At 48.7% G+C, this 24131-nt stretch overlaps 1 protein-coding gene across 1 annotated transcript; it reads right to left on the reverse strand.

Annotated features, from left to right (window-relative positions):
• Positions 1–4105: 4105 nt before the first annotated feature.
• LOC122380681 (fasciculation and elongation protein zeta-2-like) lies at positions 4106–23197 on the reverse strand. Its single transcript, XM_043364056.1, has 9 exons — positions 22497–23197; positions 20941–21049; positions 20569–20727; positions 9288–9378; positions 8757–8890; positions 8276–8377; positions 7551–7626; positions 6818–6883; positions 4106–5261 (listed from the first exon to the last, which is right to left on the reverse strand). The coding sequence occupies exons 1-9, from the start codon at positions 22829–22831 to the stop codon at positions 5245–5247; spliced, it is 1089 nt and encodes a 362-aa protein (XP_043219991.1). The 5' UTR covers positions 22832–23197; the 3' UTR covers positions 4106–5244.
• Between the last annotated feature and the right edge of the window lie 934 nt (positions 23198–24131).

The raw sequence follows: 24131 nt of genomic DNA on the forward strand, positions 1-24131 counted from the left end.
GCATCATGTTAATGGTGATTCTGTTTTGCAATTTTGACGTAGTCTGACGCGATACATAATCTTACGCAATCATTTAAAATCAACAGCGTCTTTTATACGCGTTTTTTTTCACAAGCCCCGAATCTTGTGTGGAAATATATATTTTTTGTGACTGAACAGAGAAAACATTTGTGATAGATACAATTAGTCGAGGGCTTCAGCTGGTGCGTTACTTATGCGCGCTATTTAGCTCATTCGATGAAGTTACGGCTGCAACGACAACTGCACTGCAGCTACGGTCCATGCGAGCCGCCCCGGTGCGACAGCTACTGCCCCGCCCGCTCCACGCAGCCGACTGACCGGCCAAGGTCACTACCCCGTCCGCCGGGAGGGCGGAGCTTAATGGTCACGTGGTTGTGACGTCACACCTACGCACGGATAGCCTCTACTCCACTGACGGATTTACGGAGTCGATTTTAACATTACGAGGCAACGACAAGTACCTTAAAATTTGATATTTTATTAAGAGACCATATTGACGAAAATTGGCGCTTGAGCTGAAATGTGCATTGTGAAAATTTGAAGCAAATTGGACAAATAGTAAATAAATTATCGCCGAAAATTAGGGTCTCATGGGGTCTGAAAAGCATAGTACGTAGCCGTGCCTTAGGTTAATTAACCCTCGCATGTGTAGGGAGGGGGGGGGGGGTCGGATGGACCCCCCCCCCATGGTTTTTCGCGAATAACTCGCGTAAAAAGCGGCCGATCGCGACGAAACTTTCAGTACCCTCGCATTGATCAATTTTACACCTACCCTGAAAATTTCATGACCCTGACCCAAATGACCTTTGACCTGTGACCTCTTTTCCGAGACCATGTTTGGCCGGAATCGCGATTCGGCGTAGGTCGGCTCGCATTAGCCGCGCGTTTGCAAGCTTTTCGTGGTTTCAAACGTTCAAACAAGTGATTTGATGTTGCTCCCATGCATTAGGGTGGGTGTCAAGGTCACCTGAAGGTCAGGTCAGGTCATTGACCTTTGGTGACCTCGGGTGACCTCGGTTCACTTTTTCGAGTTTTACATGTTTCTAGGCTAGTTTTTGGAGCTGAATTCGAATTTAGCAACCATTTGAACATTATCGAAGTAGTTTTGGTGCTTTCGTAACATGTTACGAAGCTGTCAGAGGCGGTTGACACGTACTACGAATACCCGTCACGACGCCTACTGGTTGACCTGACCTGACCTGACCCGACTTGGTCTAAATGCTTAACCTTCGCCCCAGTGGGGGGGGGCATATGTTACCACCCTGTCGCGTTTTTTGCGTGTAAATAAAAAACCGCGGCGCGTAGCGCCGCGCCGCTTGGGGTAGCTTTTGGTACATCAATTTTGGACAATGTGTGAAATTTTTGACCCCAGGTCATGTCAGGTCAGGTCACCAGGTCAAGTTAACTGACCAAGCCTAAAAAAAGTTTGCAATCATGTCCAGCCAGCAGTGTTTGTCAGAAAGGTTTTAAACTTGGTGGATTGGATGATGTTATGGGCGCCTACAATTTGTATATCTCGGATTTTTTATATCCGTGACCTAAGGTCAGGTCAGTGGCGTGACCTTTCCATTACAAGTCAATGGAGAAAAATGAAAATGCCTCTAGATCCGTTTGTACGCATAGGAACAGTCCAAATATTTCAGAATCACAATGATTTGGACCACCCGTGATGACAAAGGTGTCATTTTTGCTGATAGCCTCTAGAAAGGTCATCCGAGGTCATTTGAGGCTACAAACAGTTTTTTGCCAATAACTCAAGATTGGAAAGAGATAGAACGCTGGGGATGGTCTCATTGTGTTTGTCTTGCCGAGACACATCGACTGATATGCAACATGACCTTTTCCGGTCAGGTCATGACCTTGACCTGAGGTCAAATTTTCAAGTTGACCTTTCAAGGTCAAATTATAGTTCATTCGACGCGTCTCGGCGAGAGGAACACGATTCTGGCAATAGAAATGTCGTGGCTTTTTGTAGTCGAAAGTTATTGTCGAAAAACACTTTTCGTAAAAACAGCTATTTTTGGAGTTTTTGCCCTCTGGAGGCTAAACCGTTGACCTGAGGTCAATTTTGATAATGACCTTATCAAAAGAAGAGTTTAAAAGCTATCGATTGCTGTTCCATGCGTTTTTCTAGCTACCATAGTTCCTGAGATAACCGCATGTTTTCTGAAAAATATAATGACCATTGGCAAATTTTGACCTTTGATGACCTCTGGTGACCCCAATATTGCTCTAAGATGAAAAATGGCCGAAATACTTTCAAACGTACGCATTGAGAGCTATCGACTGCTTTTTACCGCGTCTTTCTATCCCTCTTAGTTTTTGAGTTAGAGGTGGGTGGTAACATATGCCCCCCCTCACTAGGGCGAAGTTGGCTGAGACCGCCACTGGGGCGCGGGTTAAAGACATCATCTGTGATCAAAACTAACACGATATTCGTGATCAGCACCCCGAAAAACCCCTTAGCAGCCACACTTTACGACTTTCTAATAGGTCCCGATTTTCCCGACTTTGGGTCATTGACCTGACCTGGAAGGTCAACCAATGACCTAGGACCTTAAAATTGGGTATCTTCGGCTTCCTCTCGTCACGGGCAACACGCTCGTTTTTTCCGCGAAGCTCTAGCTCAATCAGGGGCCAAACGGCAAGGGGGTGTCCAACCGACCCCCCCCCCCCCTACACATTAGAAGCTGGAAAACGCCGCACACATGCGAGGGTTAATGCTTCATCCACGGTCCACTCACCTGCGATCATTAGGATGATAAACACTGTCAGCGGTAGCACATAAGCACCGACCAAGTACATCCTGACGCATCTTTCCCTGCTGGCCCCGCCCGTCTTCGAACTATTCCTTTTGGATGCGGTGTCGCGCGCGCAGCTGCCCGGGCCAGCTTCTCCGCGTTCTGCCAGTCCCAGGGGAGACTCGGTCTCACACTCTGGAGATTTCTCAGCGGATGCTGGAGACTTGGCTGCCATAAGAGCCTTCTTCAGATTCAGACAAGGTTTATGCACGACCTCCGGAGAATCGCTCCCCTCTGTTGCAGACAACAGCGGTCGGTGAAGACGTCGCCCTTGTCACTGAAACTCCCTCTCTCCCCGACACCGCTGACTTCCAAACCGTCCCGGGGCTTCTGCGACGCTACGAAGTGCCGCCTTCACCACCCACTGTTGTGACCGGACAACTGTCACCCAAGGGCCGTCTGTGCCGACAGTGATGGTTTTGCCGGCGTCTCTCCGGCGTGCCCCAACGTCCCCCGGGTGTGGACTGGAGTCGCATCCTCCGCCGACGACGCAACACTGTCTCCAGGCGTCGAACTTCCTGTGGCTATCACAGAATACCTACACCACAACATGGCAGCTGGGATCATTAGGTGGCACACCCGTGGGTGATAGCATGCTCCACGCCACGGCCGATCAACAAAACGCAACGAAAAACTAACGACTGTGCCCGTGATCTTTTTCTATCGTTCACTTTGAAAGGAAAAATGAGTGGTTCGCGAGTCTGGGGACATCTCAGTATGGAGTGTTGTTTCATATCTGGACGAAGTACATCGTCAAAACGTAGTATAGTTCAATCAGAATTAGCTATCACGCTGGCTGGTGCCCAGCTCAGACAGACGTGATCCATCTGTAAGTCGTTTAGCTGACACGCGCAAGTCGAGTGTGCAGGGTCCAACAGAGGTTATGTAATTACAATGTTCTGCGCACTACAATTTACCGGCATCAGAGGCCCCACAAGGATGGCGCCAACCGACTGTGGCCGATTAACAGTTCATTTGTGGTCTGCTCACCAGTTTGACATGTATTATGCCCGAGTACCCATCGTTTCGTCCAGTTTTCCTGAGAGGGGAAATCTGCTGAATCCCCGTTACTTTGTCATGCTAGAGCGAGACTTCTGAGGAGATTCCGGAGACAGGGAACCTTGGAGTGTTCCCGCCGCTGACTAACGTTAGAAACCACAGGGGCCGTTGAACGGTCTACAGGCGATCCAGACAAACCTAATCACAAAACACGAACTTTCACAAAGCCGAAACTAATCCTGACCACAGCTCCCTTCACCTGAAGACACACGTTACACACAAAGTTTCAGAAGCGGGGAGTGTATTTGTCAGCGGAGTGACAGCGACAGTCAGTGGTCCGGATAGCGGGTGGGGTGCGACGCTTCCACCCTCCCCGCGGCCGGCCACCACGGCGAGGGCACAGCGCCCCCTCTTGGCGCTGAGACAGACAGCAGCGGCGGAGACGTTACTCAATGGCCGTCTACATCTCACTCCGGCACGGACTGGCTGTAGACACCAGAAACGCCGCACGAGGCCCGCGGTGTGCGCGGGTTCGGCTAGCTTCAGACACCGCCGCTGCTCAGTGTAGGAGCGACGGCCGCGGCGGGTGGCGGAGGACCGACAGGCTGGCCGGTGGGGGACAAGAGAGGCAGCACGGGAGGACTCGGTCCGTCCCGACCCAGATCTAAACACAAACGCACAGACCGCGGCGACAGACCGACGCGAGTACAACAGACATAACTCAGACGCGTTCACATAATCTCTCCTTCCAGCGGGCCGGGCCGGTCAGACAATCTCAGCAGAGCACCGAGCAGGCGGGCGGTCGCGGTACCGCGGACACCTCCGCGAGCTCCACAGGCCGACACCGGCCGACTGTCCCGCCGCGCAGCGAATCTCTTTGGTATCACGCACCGGCAGCAACACAGTCATCACAGAAACGGAACCAACCAACCAAGCGCACAGTCGCAGCCGCGTACCGTCCGACCTCACCTCAGACCGGTACTCACGACGCCAACACAATCGACTCACTCGCTCCCAGAGTCTACTTAGTGACTCGTGCAAGCTCCAGGCGTGGGCGCCTAGGGATAATTGACCTATCCTACAACCAATAAATAACTACAAAGAGAATATCATCAGAGATTAGCCTCGGACAGTGCTCTTCAGCCACGAAGCGGCATGCATCGCCCGCTCGGGGCCGGTGTGTGACCTGTGTATTTGGACAGTCGCTCCGGTGGCGCCGCCACGCGGTCAGATCAGCAGCCACGGCCGGCCGGCCGGCGGTCGCGGCACCGGCTCAATATTGCACAGGTCCGGGTCGACGGCGGGCGCCCAGAATCGGCCCGCCGCCGGCACGCCCGCACACAAAAATATAGACGGCGCGAGGACAGCCCGTCTCGGCCGGTGGGCGGTGCTGGCGGCGGCGGTGGAGGCGGCGGCGCGCGCTCTACGTCGGACAGAGCACTGTCGGCGGCACAGAGAGGGCAGGGGTGGAGCGGCCGTCACAGCGCCGTCATGGCTCGCACCGGGCAGGCAGCGATGGCACGGCTCGCCACTGGCGCCGTTCGGTACATGTGGAGCGGGTCTTACCGCAGCCGAGCCTCGGACTGAGCCATCTCAGCGAGAAAACGCTCCAAACTGAGTCCCTTAAAAACTGTCCGTGGTAAGACGATGTATACGCACCCCATTCGATAGTCTGTCTCACTGGCTCAGTCAGAGGCTCGGTACGAGTAAAACGGTTCTTATTTGAACATAGCTTAGCCTCCACCTGTTCATAGGGAGATATTTGGGTCAAGTTGCTGCGAACAGCAGCAGGGCAAGAGAACCTCACTTGCTGTCACGTCCATAACCCATTTAGCATCAATTACGCACACAGACAGCTGGAAATATGGGACATGCAGGCAATGGCACCAAACAAGCACATCAAGTTTTACGTTCAAATTGATATGTATATCGTTATCATTGGAGATCAGGCTGACAGAGAGGCAAGGCGTTAAGACATCTGATGAACCGATGCCCAAACAATAAACATGCTTTAATTATAATTAAACTTAAGAAATTAAAGAAAAGCTTGCATATAATTAAGTATTGATGATCTACTGAACAATAATAGTTTGCTTCTGGGGTGAGACTGCAAACATAAGTTCATATTCTTTTATGACTATCATCAAGAAATGGATATGTGTTCAAGTTCATCGCAAGGCTGGAAAATAGCACACCAAATATAGCCCTTACGCGCATTTCGCGCTCTCCAAGCCACGCAGCCGGGCGACCGACGCGGACAAAGGAACAGCGGGTACCACTAGTAGGTCGACTGGATTAGTGGATCGATGGGTAGTAAAAACTTTGGACAAGATGCACAAAGGAATCCCTCCATCTCCCTGCCGAGTGGCGGTACATCGGCACGGGCACTGATATCTCGTGGAAGAGTTCGCCACCCAGACAGATAATCCGATCGGCACAGCGAGGATCGCGCAGACACGGTCAAACAGGGTCTGTTTGCTCCCTGGGTCGATGTGAAGGATTGGACAGCAGTCGCGAGCGAGGCCTTAGGGCGTTAGTCGGACAGGACCGCGACTCTACCCCGAATACATTTATTCCCAGTTAGTATGCCCCAAAGAGCCAGCCAAATGTCAGGAGCGGAGAGGCCGCAGCTCGATGGACTGATGAAGATTAGGGCGTGCTATTAGGTTCGGGCGCATTGATTAATGCAGGGCCTACCGACCCGACCCGGTCAAAATCACCCACCGTGCCAAAGGAGCTGACGTGATTGCCTTCTACCAACATCACAAATTAAAAATTCAATTTAGAGCCCTCCGTCCGGTGACTAAGTTCAACTTATAAGATCCATGTCACGCTGCCGTAAGGGACCATCTCCAGGACAGGATGGAGGTCAGTCATTTCCCGTTACTCGGGAGTGGGACGAGGTTGGGTCTCCGTCGCGGCGCGGCCGTCCGCTGGCCGGGCCGAGGCCAGGGCGGCCCGCACGCGGCGCACCAGGCCGGCCAGGAGGCACCTACCCTTCAGAATGTAGTCGGTCAGCAGGGTGGGTACCGTCGGACTGTCCTCGTCAATGGCGCGCAAAACTGAAACGCACCGGGGCGGGGTCATACACCTGCGAACACGGGAGTGAGACTTGGAACATGGCGTCACAGGATCAGATACCGACTAGATCCAATGGAATGGGGAGGGTGGAGACGAAAACTATTGGAATTTAGCGCTTGCCTACATCTACGACGCATGTTCAGAGGTAAGAGGCAATATCAAACGGCGTGGCAATGCGAAGCAGACTGGGAATGATAAACAGACTACCGCCAGTGGGGGCTATGGAGCCCTCGTGGCACAGAAGGTAGTCATAAAACACAGACGAAATATGGGGCCGAAGTTGCGAGATGGAGCACCGGCCCAGTGTCTGACTCGTCACAGGTCTAGCTAAGGAAATTATGAACTTTGGAAGAACCTTTCGGTCAGATTACAAAGCTATACAAGCAGTAACCAAGTTTAAGGTCAAGGTCAGCATGAGATTCTAAACAAGAAGAATTAACTGATGTGATCGTCCATAGCCGTGCTTCATCGCTGGCATTATACTAGAATCCTAGTGAGGTGAATCATATTACTGTCTGCAGTGAGCAGTGCAAAAACACCTCAGTATGAAATCTTGGTTACTTTGTGACTCCATACTAAAACCCATGAGATCGGGCCCCCCATCCCTAATTTTCTCGCTAACATTCCGCCCATGTCGTCTGTGCTTACTTTTGATGAGGATCTGGAGGGTAGCGTTGTTGGGGCAGCGGGTGCCCACCGTGTAGGGTATCACCGTCGTCAGGTACTGCAATCAGAGACACACAGTTCGATCAGCGCCGCACATACGGAACACGTGTGCACGGGAATTCCTACAACTTCATTGTGATGAAGTTTCAGTCGAGTGTTGGGGTAGAACAGCGGAGGGGCTCCATAAGTCACCGGGCTTTTGTGCGCTAATGTTCACAGGCTGTGTTCGATTACGCTAACAGTTGATCCTGACACGAAACATAAAACGTTTCTTCGGTGACCGACACAACATATTATGCGAGTACGGCATAAACCGACTCGACGCTCGCCAGCGCCCTCGTTGCCGGGCCTGAAATGAGGCCGGCGAACTCCTGGAACAGTCAACGGCCTGGAGCCGAGGTCCAATTACCAATTCAGAGCGTGTCCGCCCGCGGCTGTAAAACGGCGGTGAGCTGACGCGACGCCACAGACACTGAGCAGCTAGCACCGGGTATCATTCCACAACACCCACCGCAGTCGCTACCAGGTACTGTGACCGAGATAAGACAAAGGAAACTCTGATCACTTTACATTAGCAACGACTTATTGGTTTCACAAACCCTCCTACTAGAGGTCTTTCAACAACGGGTAATAGAACGGAGATTTTATCTTGTGCGGAGGCAGAGACATTAAGTCCACCGGGACCCACTGGAGACAGTTTAACGTACCTTCGCGTCCAGAGTCTGGCCGTTCTTGTTCTTTTTCTTCTTCTCTACATTATACTGTCTCCGTTTGTTCTGAATGGTGAGCAGCAGTGAAATGAACTGGTTCTGAAATATAACCACAGCTCGAGTCATAACACAGTCTCATGGAATGTCTGCTGGCTCACTGACCATATTTCAAAACTGATACACTCCCGAAAAAGATTGCAGAACTAGGGACACATCTCTGTGAGTTATAATTCCCTCCAGACACAATATCCAACCATGGAGACGGCCTTCTAGATCAAACAAATATCCCGCCTGCCAGGCGGGAGAACACCCTTGCAAAGCGTCTCTCGCAGCAACAGGCTTGCCCCACTCCACGCTAGTGGCACGCATTGAACAGCAGGTCCAACTCTCTCACCACTCTGTCTTCTCTTACTCTCACTCTATCACGCTCTGACCTTCCTATCACTTCCACGGCTGTCGGCCGTGGCGACAGACTAACCTTGAGCTCCTTCTCGTACTCGAGTTCGTCCCTGAAGGCGAGCTCGTTGATGAGAACCTCGGAGTAGTCCTTGATCATCAGCTCCAGGTCCAGGTACAGTTCGTTCAGCTCCGCCGAGGACATGGCCTCCAGTTCTGTGGACATCGCCGGACGGGAGTGACAAAGCGTCTTAGCCATGGACTGAAGGCGGATCACATATCGATCTTGCATACCTTGTCTGAGACATCCTTTATTCTAAATATCAACGTAGCATGCATATAATTGCTCAAGGGCGCGTAGAACGTAAACACTCAGCTTATCACTGCAAAACGAAAAGCTTCATGGAGTAACTGAGTAGAAATTCCCTTTTTCGGATAAACATACAATACTTCGACGGGTAAAATGCATATGTAATTGCACAGTGTACAATGTGCATGTTCTACGAAGTGGTCTATGTTCGAGTTTATATTGCAGTTCATTAAAGCTAGCATAGATGCGACCCCACACAAGTCGAAGTCAATGGGCGGGTTGGGGTGTGTGGGTGTGACTCACTCTCTCTGGAGGCGAGCGGTGGACGTTCCCGTGACTCGCCGATGGCCGAGTCGGGTGACTCCAGCTCCGGGGACTCGTCTGACTCGGCCTCCTGTGGACGGAGTCATACAGCTCAGTAAGGACAACCGCGTGACACCCCCGGTCCACGTCCACGTCTGTGATACACACAGCCAGGAGATATAGACACAGAGCACACAGATGTAGACTCGCACCTCGCAGCCCACAGACGGAGACTCGCAGCCCACAGACGGGGCCCTGCAGCCTGTGTGGTCTATCTCTGGCAGCCTCACTGGCCCGTGATCGTATGTCTGACTAACTGAGGTAAAACTTTGTGTACGGAGTAAATGACACTTGTGCAGCCAGCGCTTGCCCATTCACCTGCACCTGCATGTGGTTAACAACGACGACGTACGTTGTCCGCAGTATTGCTCTGTAGGACGTGACGAGTTTAGCAGGCAAGTGAAACGGAGACTTGATTTGACGGCCTGCAGTGCTGTCCAATAACGGTGAAAACGCTCATGGTAATTCAATTCAGTTGGGCAAACTACGGGGAGGAAATCAAGAACTTGATTAATCAAGTTCATGATTATGACGTCATGAAAATGGGGCGTGGCATGACCATATAAGGAGTTGTAATCAAGATTTTGATTACTTTTCGTGCACCGAACTATTCAAGTGTTTCGTTTCGATTGTTATAATGTCCATTTCGACACGATTTTTTACCAGGTGAAACGCAATATTCTATTCTCCCGAAATGATATGGACCGGTAGCAGTGGGATATGGACTTTAGCTCATATGGCGAAAGATAAACTGCTAGCCTAACTTTTTCAGAAAAGTGATATTTTTTAAAGCCCTTTTTAGGCGGATATTATTCTTTTATCCACATTTTTTACGTTTCTAATTTAACAATAAATAATTGAACATTCATTTTACACACGTCTTAAATTGGTCGTAATAAACATTTCTTCCAAAAGGCACCGTCGCCTGTTAGCACGCCGCCATTTGTCGTGTTGCCGGTGTGTGGGTGAGGCCGGAAATTAGCGCCGAATTATTGGTAATTTGGTACTTACAGGTAAAATTAGCATTTTTTAAATAATTTAGATCATGTTTGTAAATTTGAATAGCCTCAACGTTCATGTGCGTCGGTATAAATGTTGAAATATCGCGATAGAATTTATGATGATTTTGTAGGCTATCATGGCCCATGCTTTCCGCGGTATAATATTTTAATTATTTACGAAATGTATTGCTATTTACAGGATTCTAGTTTATCTTAAAGTAAATAATAGGCCTATTTTGTTGTTTGAGGCAATTGTTGATAAGAGAGGCACATTTAACTGCCCACAGTAGCTAGAAATGTTATGGCCTGGCAGGTTGTGCAAAAGTTTGCAGTGTGGCCATATCATTTATTCAGTCAATTGTCTGTGCAAGCAGGGACCAATAGGATATATCTTTTAGTTTTTAATGAAAAGTTAAATTTGGGCTTATGCTAGGTTATTCATACTTGCATTCTAAGTGGCTTTGTCATGGATTCATAGAACAATAATAGAAGTGGTGACTGCAAATGTGTCTGTTTTTCCACAGCTCATCTGATCAAAGCACCACCTCCTCGCTGTAGCAGTGGGCGTCGCCGTCACCACAGTATTGTTCAGGAAGCTCGTGATAATGGTACCTATGGTCCTACGTTGAGGAACGCTCAATCAAAAAATGATATGATGAACTTCTTTGGAATTAAGCGGACTAAGTACAGCTACATTTGTGTTATGTGCATCGCTCATGCAAGACAGCAGGCCAGGATGCAGGGACACACAGCTGCAGGTATGTATGAATTGTTTTTGCAATAGATGGTTGTAGTGTTTTGTTTTGTCGCTGGTGTGTCACATTCAGTTTTGTGCATCACGTTCAGACACTACAGTGCAGGGGCGTCGCCACGGATTTTTGAGTGGGGGGGTCGGGTTTCTAGTCTTCACCCGATGGGTAGGGGTGTTTTTTTTTTTTGCCACACTTCCCAGTTTTGTGCGTGCGTATGTGTGTGTGCGCGCGTGTAGCAAATCGGCGCGCAGCGCCGCGAAATTTGGTAAAACCTATTAGGTAGGTATACCTACCTATATCACTTGCGTAAAAATTATCACTGGTCACTTAAGGTCAGGTCGCCATGTCAAGTTCAGTTATACGGTATACCTCTATCAAACTTTCTCCTCTCGCCATTCTTGTAGCTTTTCTCCCATAACTTCGAAATTTGGTACACTGTATACCTAATGTATGGGGTTATACGTATCAGCAATTCATTGTTCTGAGGATTTGCATCTATGATCTGGAGGCAGGTCAAATACGTGACCTCATCATTAGAAAATAATGAGAAATTAGAAAAAGCACGAATGCCTCCTGCTTTGAAAAAGTTCGTCAGAAACGCAAAATATCTTTGGAGCCATGACAAATCAGCTCATCATTGCCAGGGACAGGGTGCAACTTTAATGGCGAGTGATGTCTCGAAAGGTCATTAGTGGAAATGTCCATCGATGGCCACCAGCATTTTTTCTACAACTTTTGACGAAGACGCGGTAGAGCGATGACAGCACCTGGAAGGTGTTCACTGTTCAGCTCAACAACACGGATCCATTCATATGCAGCAGGAGGTCCTTTTTCGATCATGACATAACGTTGACCTGAGGTCGTTTTAACGTTAATTCTGAATGGTCAAATTTTAACTCATGTGACGCGTCTCAAAGAAATAAACACGGTGGTGACAAGACAACATATGTAAATACCAAACAAATTCACGGAATCTAAAGTTATTGCAAAGCAAATGTTTCGGCAGAATCTGTCCAGCTAGCTGTTTGCCTTCTATGGGCAAAACATAGACCTGAGATGAAATCTGACGCGAAGCTAGCGAAAGAGCGTTGAAAGAGCTATCGAATATGTTTTCTGCTTCACTGTAGCCCTTCTATTGGTGGGTTCCCAGTCGCTAACGTATAACGTATACTAAAGTACCGCTGAGGTATGCTTTCGACCCCTGATCGATCTAGAGGTTTGCGGAAAAAGAGCATGCTGCCCGTGACGAGAGAAAGCCGATGATACCCATTTACAAGGTTTCGGGTCATCTCAGGACTCAGGTCATCGCCAATAAGTAGGGAAACTCGGGACCTGCTAGAACTTTGCGAATGTCAGTTGTGATGGTTTTTCGAGGTTCTGATTACGAATGTTATCTTAGTTTTGAACGAAGATGATGACTCCATGCATTTGGGGTAGATCAGGTCAGGTCAGATCGACCAGTACCTAATAGTGGATGACCACCACCGATTGCTTCCTAACATGTGATACATATGTATAAGCAGCACAACTACTTCTTAAATGTTCAGATGGGCGCTAAGTTCAAAATCAGTTCCAAAAACTTTCCTATACCTAAATTAAAAGCATGTTATGAAAAAGTGAACCAAGGTCATCTTTATTTGAATCAGGGATATCGATTTATTTTTTAGTAGGTGATTAACTCGAGCACACCGGAAGTTTCGTTGCAATCGGCTCCTTTTTGCGCGACTTCTTTGCGAAAGCCCGAGACGGTTTCATCTGACTCCCTTTCCCCTACATGTGCACTGTACAGCTAGTTGTGACGGTAGCCATGGGGCTGAGGCTATAGTTTGTATAGTTTTGTAGTTAGGTACTGATCCGACGAATCGACTGCGACCATTTTTTTTTTAACGATCAGACGAACGCTCGGGGCAGTTTTGGCGCGTCCAATCTTTTGAGGGATAAAAAGGTACTAGAATGGTGGCTACTTAAAAATATTGTTGTGCTGGTGTTCCCCGCCCATAGCTAATTGAACTTCAGGTAATTGGCTAATTGGCTTTAGGGAGCTCTTGAAGCGATTCTGAATGTATTTGTTGGTGTTGCTGACGCCTGCTTCACTGACATAAAAGCTAAAAAAGCATACTCAGCATCGCAAAAAGTGGGGGGGTCGACACCCCCAGTTTTCAAGAGTGGGGGGGTCACGACCCCCCCGACCCCCCCGTCGGCGACGCCCCTGCTACAGTGGTCCAGTCCAGTGTACATTTTGCACACTCAAGCTGGGCATGCTGAAAATAATTCGCTGGAGCTCCTTCAGTGTGATCTCATGAAGTTGCCTGGCACAACTTTGGAACTTTGCGAGCTCACGTGACTCATCCCCAGTTTTGTCCTGACACAGCCCAATCTAATCCTTTTTCAAGATACAGGCATTGTCTAATGTTTTCAAAACAATTCATTCTAATCTAAATGCAGAAACTTCTTCACTAATGCATGTGTAATTTGTACCTACATTTTCCAGACTGCTGAGTCTGAGGCATTGTACATTATTTTCACATCATGTGCCGAAATGTAGTACCTATCAGTGCCCTGCGCCAACTCATCAGGTTCATGTCTTGTCTTGTTCGCCTTGTTACATCCGCCTACCTCTCCTCCATCATTTCTTCCTTCCATCTTTCCTTGCTTCCTTCCGCACTCCCTCCCCTCTCCTCTCCTCTCCTCTCCTCTCCTCTTGTCTCCTCTCGTCTCTCCCCTCCCCTCCCCTCCCCTCCCCTCCCCTCCCTCCCTCCCTCCCTCCCCCCCTCTCTCTCTCTCTCTCTCTCTCTCTCCTTTACTCTTTCCCTCCTTCTCTCCTATTCTTTCTCCTCCATTTTCTCCCACGCAATGTTAAGTGTACCTATAAGTTGGTTATGAACATTTTGCAGGGGATGAGCTGGAGAACCTGCAGCGCATTCTCCAAGAGACGACGGAAGCCAACGGAGGCCCGCAAAACTTTCCATCCCATAATCGTGAATGGAGAGCTGGGCGGGGAAGACGCGGTATTCGTCGAGGCCCAGGAGGTGGTATCGGCGCCACCAGACCAAGCATTCCTGCTGTGGCAGGCCACCTTTTGGATTTTTAACATCAAAACTCCTAAAAACATGGTCAATCTGAATTGGTTTCTGAGAACCAAAGTGTTTGGTGGGGTGAAGGCCGATGTGCCGCCATCAGCGGCGGCCATTGCGACCGTGAAGCAAGTGGAGTGAGATCCCCGTAGAGCATGCCGCTGCGGGGTGTCGGAAGCGTTTGCCTTCTTTGATCCTTCCACCGGCAGGACTATAAATACACATTTCTTGAAATATATCTTTGATCTGTGCTTGGTTACACGGGCTCTGGGTTGTGACGCTATTCGTCCAATATATGTGGTCGACGGTCGTATGCAGATTATCATTTGAGCTGACTTATGGTCAGACAGACCGCTTATCGCGGACAGCGGTGTTCTTGCTCGGGGTGGTCTTTTTTCAGCTCGGTGTTCGGCAATGTGAGCGAGCAAGCGCGAGAAGAGGTGTGCTCGTGCGTTCACATGTGTGTGCCACATCCCTAACTCGTCTAAAGCTTACAGCTATTGAGTCTCTAGCCACCCACCAAAATTGAAAAACAATCGGTGACGCCGTTCCGGAGATACAGAAATAAGGTGCGCGTGTGCAAATATATCCTATCCCCGATTCGTCCAAAGCTTATAGCTAATCCGCTTCCAGCCACACACAAAATTTGAACAGGCTCGGTCAAGTCATTCATGAGAAACGTTAACTGCAACATAAATTCCATCCCACCAAAACTGATTGATTTTGTCTATTATATACACCATTATCATTGTATCTTTTAGGGGAAGCGGGGGTAGCACCGCCATGTGGGAAACACCGCCATCCTCTCTATCGGCAAAACTCTGAATTGTAAATGTAAACACCCGCCATTTCGGTGTCCGAACGGAAACGGGACGCCGCGTGAGGTAGGTTTCGCTAAGATTTATTTGATTTTGAGATCGCAATTGCCCATTTTGTGAATTTCAAACCATCGTTGTAATCATTTGGCATGTTTGAGCAGCAAGTAAGTGGTCATTTCAAGTCAAAATGCCTTGATTTTTACGTTAAATTTGAGGGCATGAAGTGCTCTTTGTTGAGAAAGGAATTACAGAAGAATCGCGTCCCGGCTTGTTTTGCTGTCGGGGCGTTGTCGGTCCATGACTGTGAGTGGGGTAACACCGCCATGCTCGGCGGTGCTACCCCAAGGGGTGGCAAAATGGATAAAGCCGCAATGATGATTCACTCAGCTCGGAGAAGAGCTTTAGTTAGGCCGCAAACGTCGTCTGTTTTTTAATCTCACGTTTGACTTCACTGGATGTTTCGAAATAAACGTGAATTTGTCATGCTTTGTATGCATATTGTCCGCAACAAACAGTCTGATCTGTGACAAACTAACAACCAACTCTTGTGTGTCTTATATGAGTTTGAGTTACTATTTCAGACAGCAGTAACGCTTCCAAGGGTGGCTGTCACCGTAAGGCCGATCTGTGGATAACATCGCCATCAATGACGGTGCTACCCGCACATTTTTTTTGGAGGACGAAAAATGCAGGACTTGTTTGCGACGTCTGTAAAGTAGCGAAATTTTATAATGGAGCGCTGGAAACTATGCCAACATGTAGGAAAACATTCCTACTTTCACATGAATGCAAAAGAGCTTCGTTTTTACTACGCATATCAGCTCGGTGAGCAGAAATGCTTAAGGTGGCGGTGCTCCCCCCGCTTCCCCTAATTAGCTGCATTGTTCAACGCTCGCCAGTAGCACGATCAGCGCGATCAAAATCGTGATTAGCCAGCTGAATGCGAAATCAAGATCATGATTAGCCAGCTGGCTGCGTAATCAAGAAGTTGATCATCGGACTCCCGGGACGACGCCTCGTAATCAAGTTGTTGATTACGTTTTGGTTGCAATCTACCGCCTCACGATTTTCAACTTGAATCATTCAAAGATTACACTTGTAGAGTGACTTCTTCTCTATCGGTCTTAAAATTTTCGTGCATCCCCGTAGACCCTGAATCGAGATTCGGCCGTTTTCGTGACGGGCTGCAAACATGACCAAATATGGGCATAAAATAATCATGAACTTGATTAATCAAGTTCTTGATTACCTCCCCGTAGTTTGCCCAACTGAATTTGGGCAATAAAGCATGACAGGACGACGAGGTGCCTCGGTCGGTCACGCTTGGGCGATGTGCTTCACTTCATCTTACTGCCAGCCTAGTGACACCGAAACCAGACGGGCCTATCCGGGCAGCACGAAAGTGGCATCGAATTGCCACCCGTCCTGACTCAGCTACCCGACAGCAGACCACTTCGGACACACCCGGGCGGCCACCGCGCCGAGCGCTATCGAGGGAGGTGACCGCACAGCTGTCCACGAAAGGTCACCGTGGGAGTGAGAACCACTCGAGTGCCCAGAGCGGTCGGACGCGCTATCTCAGCCGCCCCCGTTATATAATATTTAATTCCATATCGGCCAACATATAGTAAATACAGGGTGGGCCAAAATGAAGTACCTTCAGTTTTCTTTCGATAACATGTATATTTACAATGGTACAATGGTAAACCAGGTATATTTCGAATTACAATGAAATGGCAAAACTCACTGCGCACTATTGTCCGCATCTGTCAGCCGCTCACACCTCACAGGATGTGCTCCAGGTGGGCACCGCGGCGCTGCTTCACCAACGGCAGACGAACTTCCTTGAGATGGATGATGGCCTTGTCGACCATGTCAGCGGGGATACGGTCCACCTCCTGGACTATGGCGGTCTTGAGCTCGTGAGTGGTTGCCGGTCTTCCCGCATATACCCGGTCCTTAAGATATCCCCACATGAAAAAGTCCAGGGGACTCAGGTCAGGAGAGTGAGGGGCCCATGGAACGGCCGACTTCAGGCTGATGTGTCGATCCGGGAAGTGACTTCGAACCCAATCCATCGATGCGCAAGCAGTGTGGGGTGTGGTACCATCCTGCTGGAACCACTCTTGGTTACGCCTGAGTGGCCTCTCCCCGAGTTCTCTCCAGAACGGCTCCAGCGCTGTGCTGACATAGCGAGCAGAGTTGATCGTTGTCGCCACTTCGTTTTCATTTTCAAAGAAGAAGGGACCGATACCTAGTTCCCCCGCCGTGCCGCATCGCCAACCACGCCGTAACCTTCTCGCAGTGAAGAGGCCTGCAGAGGACCTCATCTGGTGGTTCCTTGCCCCAGTGCACAGCATTGTGGGTGTTGACATATCCGTTCAGCCAGAAGTGAGCCTCGTCACTGAACCACAGCTTGCTGAACACACGTGGGTTGTGTTCCAACCACTCGGCCATGGCGACCCGACGCTCCCTGTCGCATGATGATAGCTTCTGATGTATTGAAAGCCGGTACGGGTACAGTCCAAGATCTTCTTTCATGATTCTCCGCAGAGTTGTCCTGCTGATATTCAGTGCCTGAGAGCGACGCCGAGTGGATCTTTTTGGGCTCTGAAGGGTAGAGGCGGATACCCGTTGAATGTTGGCCTCAGATCTGACCGTGCGACCTCTCCCGGGCGGCTTGGTTTTTACCACCGTTCCGAAATTTCGAAACTTAGCTACCCACTTCTGGATAGACTTGTTCCCCGGTGCAAGGTCGAGCCTCCGATGGTCCAGACCGAACTTCTTTAGATACTGCCGCCTGGTCTCATCAAGAGAGTTCGTCAAGACATAAGTCTCAAGTCTCAACGCAAAACGATTTTTGTGTGTCGGACCACATTTTTCAAGTGAAGTTTTCTGATAATCTATCTTGCCATATGGTTTGCAGTCGGCATGCGAAAAATCACAAATGCAGCACGTGCGCTTGAAAAGCACGAGACAAAAATTTCAAGGTACTTTATTTCGGCCCACCCTGTACCTTTTTGGGAAGTTTGCACCGTCGACTAAAACTAAGATGGTGATTAGTGTCGCGAAAAGGGGGGGGGGCATCAGCACCCAGCAGCTGTCCAAATAACAACGGATGAAACACGCTCGCTCCAAAACTACATAACTACGACATCTCATTGCTCTCCAGCCAGCCTCTCTAAGAAAATAATCAAACATGCGAAACAGAGTTCGCTTCAGCAGCATAACTGTACACTGCTGAGCCCGAACATTGCGCAAGCACTATCACGCACAGAATGCACAAAACACCACATACCACCTTACGCCACCCCACCCCCTGTTTCATTGCCGTTCCAGCCAGGGGCGCGGGAACTACTTTCAGACTGGGGGGGAGGGGGCACACCATAATAGAGATCAACCTAGGGTACCCCCAAATCTAGTTTTCTCATCGGTTTAGGCCACTTATTTTTCATCCCTTTGCTTTTTCACAATTAAAGGGCAAAAAAAGTGCGGAATTCCGTCTCAAAGTTGTGGGGCCCGGTTCCCGCGCCTATGGTTCCAGCTTCCATCTCTGCCCTCCCGGCGCCACCCCGACTCGCACGGTGCCCGGTCAGCGGGACCGTCCGTCCACGCGCGCCGGCCGCTGAGTCATCCCAGTCGGGCTGGGACCGCGGGGGCGGCGCTGGACCGACGCCCGGCGACTGTGGCGACTGACGCCACTGGACCCCGGACCCCGGACCGCCGACACTGCCGCGGTGCGTGGACAGACGGCTAGGCAGAGTGCGCCGACTATGGGCCGATACTTGCCAGCCACGGTGAGAAGGACTTCGCTCGCCGCCCGGATCCCAATGTGTCCGTTACCCAACTGATATGAGCCATCGAGGTCACGATCGCAGAACCAACTTCTCCGAATCCTATCTCAACAGAAAAAAAACAAACAAAACGAAAGAAAATATCGCCAGCTACAATGAGGTGCGCTTTTACACTGGCTCACCCAGATTCTAATCTCATGAAGTGCCGTACTTTTCCTATTTACGGAATCGGGCATTTGATAACGTGTAGAAAAAAATATACAGGAAGTGTACCTGCACTTCAGTCTGTGCTGTCATATTCTATTTACAGTCGGTAAGATTGTGTTCAGGTGTCTCGTTCCCACTCGCTCGCCAGTCGGACTTCGGCCTTCGATCGCAGTTGCCCTCCCCCTCCCCTACCTCCCCCTGTCGCCAACGCCTAGCGACTTCCTCCCCAACGCCCCTTCACGAGCCCGCAACGTGTCTGCCGGGCGCCTTAGATTCCATTGAGGAAAACTTCCATTGAGGCCACGCCTGTTCCGCCGCATGGGCAAACTTCTCTGCCTTTTGGCAAACGGTGCGCCACTTACCCACTAGTAAGGGACTCTACGGTTACCTCGAACCCAACCGTTCACACCGCACAGGAGGCGGCCCACCGAACATGAAACAAAGCCCAATGTGGGTCAGTGTCCCAAAATTTGCCAGTTTGGGTGGGAAGGGACATCCAAATCAAAATAATTTTCCACTCCCACATCCAATTTTTCAGATTTTTTTTCACTCCCTATTCTACCAATAAAGAGCATCTGCACGTAACTTTTACCTACCTATACTTTTACCTAATAATCTTATAGGTAAAGCAGCTCCCACATCCTCCAAAATTCGCAAATAAAATTGTTCAGCTCTGTCATCCGCTCTTGTGCTTCTCTGACTGGCAATTTTCCACTCTCATTCCTCTTTGTAGTGACGAATATTCCCCTCTGACACCCAAGCCAAAATATAATTTTTGGACACTGATGTGGGTGCGGTACTGGCCTACCCACAGTATGGGACCCAGTCGGGTGACGGTCGTGGAACGAGCAAGGAGGCGTCAGACCGAAAAATAAATACCCAATAATATCGTACGTCAAATGTCAATAATGCAAAACTATGTTATGAGACACATCTTTTCATGACGTCGCACGACCATAATTGTCGTGACGACATGTTACTGTATGAGAAAAAGTCACGTTCAAGAATAAAACATGGACAATCATTCTAATATATATAGGCATAACAAATCAATGCAGGCCATAAGAAATTCAAATAAATAAACACTGTCTGAGATTGAGATAGCAATAACTGGCATTAAGGATTCGGGTAGTTGCAGTCTGCAGATGCTAAGAAACAATCAATAAGCCCCAACAGGTAACGAGCTCGACCCCAGTCTTCTCAAACTCTACTCAAATCGCAGTCTATCCGTTTCTCTCGCTGTTGTGGAGGGTTACTGTCTACTGACGTCCACACTATCGTCGTAGTGTGTTACACACGTCCACAATGCCGTCGGGGAGGGTTACTCACGTCCACACTATCGTAGTATGGTTACGTCCATAATATAGTCACAGTGGGTTACTCACGTGCGTAATGCCACGGTGGGTTACTCAGCACTCACGTCCATACTATCGTCGTGGTAAGTTACTGAAGCACACACTATCATAGTCGAGGTGGGTTACTCACTTTCATTATGTCGTGGAGGGTTACCTACGTCTATACTATCGTCGTCGTGTATTACTCACGTCCATTACATCGCCGTGGTGTGTTACTCACGTCCATAATGTCGTCGATCTCTTTGATGACTTCGTCGGCGGTCTTGAGCCGGTCGGGCGGCTCTGCCTGCACGCCGGCCAGGATCAGCGAGTGGATGTCCAGGTCGCTGGCCACAGCCTCGTCCTCCTCTGACAGCGCGCCGTCGTCGGCCGGCGCCGCCTGACGGCACACGGCACAGTCAGCGGCGTCCAGCGGCTGCTGGTGGGACAGCTCAGTACCATTGTCTGGTGGTGAGGACTTAAGATGTTTAGAAAAATGTGCTTATCTGGCAATTGATATCTGGCAACTTGAGTTGCTGTAAAAATAAAAAACGCATCCTCATTACTCAATAAATGCTACAATGCTAGAGCTGAAGCAAAATTTAAGCTTTACCTGTTTGTCATTCAAATTCAGAGCTGGCATGTGAAACTTCCTTGCATGAGACTTAGCCCAGTCAATGGGCAAGATGTTTCCGAAGTTCCCTGTGATTGTCCACCACATCCTGGGAAACATAAAAGAGAGGTATCAGATTATGACTTACTGGCAAGTGACAGCAATAGGACAAAGTAGCTGTTGTGGGTGAAAATAAATAACTCCTTTATGCTTTGAAGTACAGAACAAGCGGAAACATAAATGGGAGCAAAACTTACGTACCTATGTGATACAAATGCAAAACAGAAACACAGGTACAAAATTACAAACTTACAGAGTAATATCAAAAGGTAAGGGCAAATGTCTCTGTTTCAGGTTGTAGTTCACAGCAGTGCATATAAAACCCTGGATAAAGATGTCATGAAGTCAGATGTCAAGATACCACATAAGCCTTGAAGTAGGTATGTTTATTGTTTAGTGCTATGACCTGTGAGCTGTGACTGTTCTAAGCTCATCAAAGCTCATCCTGAGTCTATGCTACCTCAAACATTGCCTAACAATTTTCCAAAAGAAATTGTGGTCTCCTGGAGTAAATAAAAGTGAATAACTTCAAAAGCCCTCTTGCATAAAACCACTGCCCATCATTTCAGCACCCATGTAGTGTGCAAACAGGATGTTTAATACAATAAATGTTACTGTGGTAAGCTACACAGCTTTCTTCCAACTTCCTCTTAGTTCACTGTCTTGCTTTATGGGAGCAATTCCTATGAAAGTGACCCAGTTTAGACTGCAATACCTAATAACAAATGACTGGCATCAAAAGGAGAACATGCACAGAAAACCTGATGCTGATTTACATTTTTCATATCAAGTACATTTTCAGTTTTGAGCAAGGTGTAAAAAGAGACATAATTAAAGGATTCATGTTGATTTCTGCAAGGAAAGAGATTAGAAGAATAGACACAATGCAACTGCCAGTGCCACAATTATTGAGGCAGCATCCATTTAATTGCCATTTTTCTTGCACATTTTCATCAACAGCATAAATAACCTGCAAGGTAACCAAGCTGAATTTTGATAATGATAATGTCCTCCCATTATTTGGTCAATGGCTTAAACATCAGTAATAGGCAAAGTTGTTTGCTTTATGATGCTTCTGAGTTCTGCTATAATATCAATGAGAAAGTCAAATGGCTACTCAGAAATAGTTGCGGCCACTAAAAAAAAAGATAAATCACAAATTGAGAAAAACAATGATTTTAGGACAAATACAATTTAATTATTACTCAACTAAAATGGTAGTAGTAAAGCAGGTGCCACACTTGTTTAATTGCAACCAAGGAGAGACGTGCTGTAGGTTAGGTTGTAGGTTTTAGGCGGTAGGTTCAAGGTTGTGTGTTTTGGGTTGTAGGTTATGGGTAAGGTTAGGTTAGGTTTCGTTTGGTTTGAATAGAAAGCATCTCTAGACAGTGCCTTTTCTTGTTTGCAAAAAACAAGCATGAAGCCTGCTTTACGACAACCACTAAATCTGCGGCAAGCTGAAACACTGAAACATTGGTAAAAACTTATATACTCACTGGCAGTCATTCATTATTTCCTCTTGACTTCGAACCTGTACTGGTGCCATTTCTTCGACATTTTCTTCAAAATTGCTGAAACACTTTGTTATTTTCTCATCAAAACTGTTCACAAGGTCCTCAAGGGAACCGGAAAATGTCTCATTGAAGTTCTCCGAAAATCCTTCCACTGCATTGTCGTTCGGCACTTCCCTGGGTTTCGACGGTTTCACATTGGAATTTTCTACATCTTGTGAGCTCTGAAAATCACTAAATTCACCAAAATCTTCGTCGTTTTCCGATTTAGCCAAAGGGGCCTCTGCACGGAGCTCAGCCATTTTTGCCGCAGCCTTCATTTGTTTACGCCCAGCCGTGTCCTCTGTGCAATGCGTTGGCGCTCGGCAGATGTCGCTAGTGCAGCGCAGGGAAGGGCAGAGAGCTCGGCGACCGAGGTGCGGCGTGCGCAGGGTCCGGCGCCTGCGCTGCTCGCCGGCAGCCGTCACAGCTCGATAATCAATACCGGCCCTCCTGCATTTGCACTTTGCTGAGGGCCTTGGGCCGCCATGCAATCCAAATGAAAACTGCTTGTAGCTGCCTTTGCTCTGCACCTAGGTAGGTACTAGGCAGTAGTGTTAGTGTAGCGTAGCTAATAGCTATAAAGCCTTTCGATGGGAGGGCCGAGTGGATCCCCACGGACGCATAAATAAACTGAGCCCGCAACCACCTCCATTCAGGTGAAGCCGACATGGCGCCATTTTACGTTGCCAAAAACCCGTGCTCTGAAAGGTCATCGAGCCAATACAATTAGAACTGCGTCTAAACGGATGATCGGATCGAGATGCTGGTGGTACCGCTCGACGGGTAATGCCCTGAGGCAGGCGATGATGGATGTCACATGTCACCCGGTGTCACATGGCGCGTGCCACGTGCCGACAAATTTACAAAGGGCAAAACCCTTTAAGCGACGCTTCAAATCAAACGAAGGGCGGCACAGATGCCAAACTCACAGACAGACCTCACATGTCCCAGTGTTCGACCACTAACATATGGTATGCTCGGCATCAGGGGGTGCGGAATGCACGCGCTAGTGGCGAAAAACATGTTTTAACCCGCGCGGGGCTGGGGTCTCCAGCCGAACGCGCGGGGCTGGGGGGGGGGTAAATTTTACCCCCCCTGTTATCTCCCGAACTGATGGTCCGATTTGGAAAATTCAAACGCCAATCGAAAGCACTCATCACGAACTACTAAAAACATGTACTTAATTTAAAGTTTGAGGTCAAGGTCAGGTCAGGTCAAGGGTACAAATTGCAAGTTTCTACAGTATCGGCCTTGCACCGTAGTTGCCGAGGAATGGAGTCATGGACTGAGACTGATCGCCCAAAACGTGTTCTTAGGCTACCAAGACAATATTCGTTGCATACAGTATCATTCAGAGGTCAAGGTCAAGGTCAGGTCAGGTCAGGTCAGGTCACCAAAAAACAAAATATAGAAAAGGGCATGTGCGACACATGTTTTATGGGTCATTTTACTCATAGAATTCAATAGGCACACTCAATAAGTGATATGGACCACCTCTGGATGAATTTCAGGTCGAGGTCAGGTCAAGGTTAGGTCAAGTGAGGTCAAATTTTGAAGTTGGTTGTTAAGGCCTAAAAA

This window comes from Amphibalanus amphitrite, unplaced genomic scaffold (assembly GCF_019059575.1).
Source record: "Amphibalanus amphitrite isolate SeventyFive unplaced genomic scaffold, NRLGWU_Aamphi_draft 000104F_arrow, whole genome shotgun sequence".
Lineage (NCBI taxonomy): Eukaryota > Metazoa > Arthropoda > Thecostraca > Balanomorpha > Balanidae > Amphibalanus > Amphibalanus amphitrite.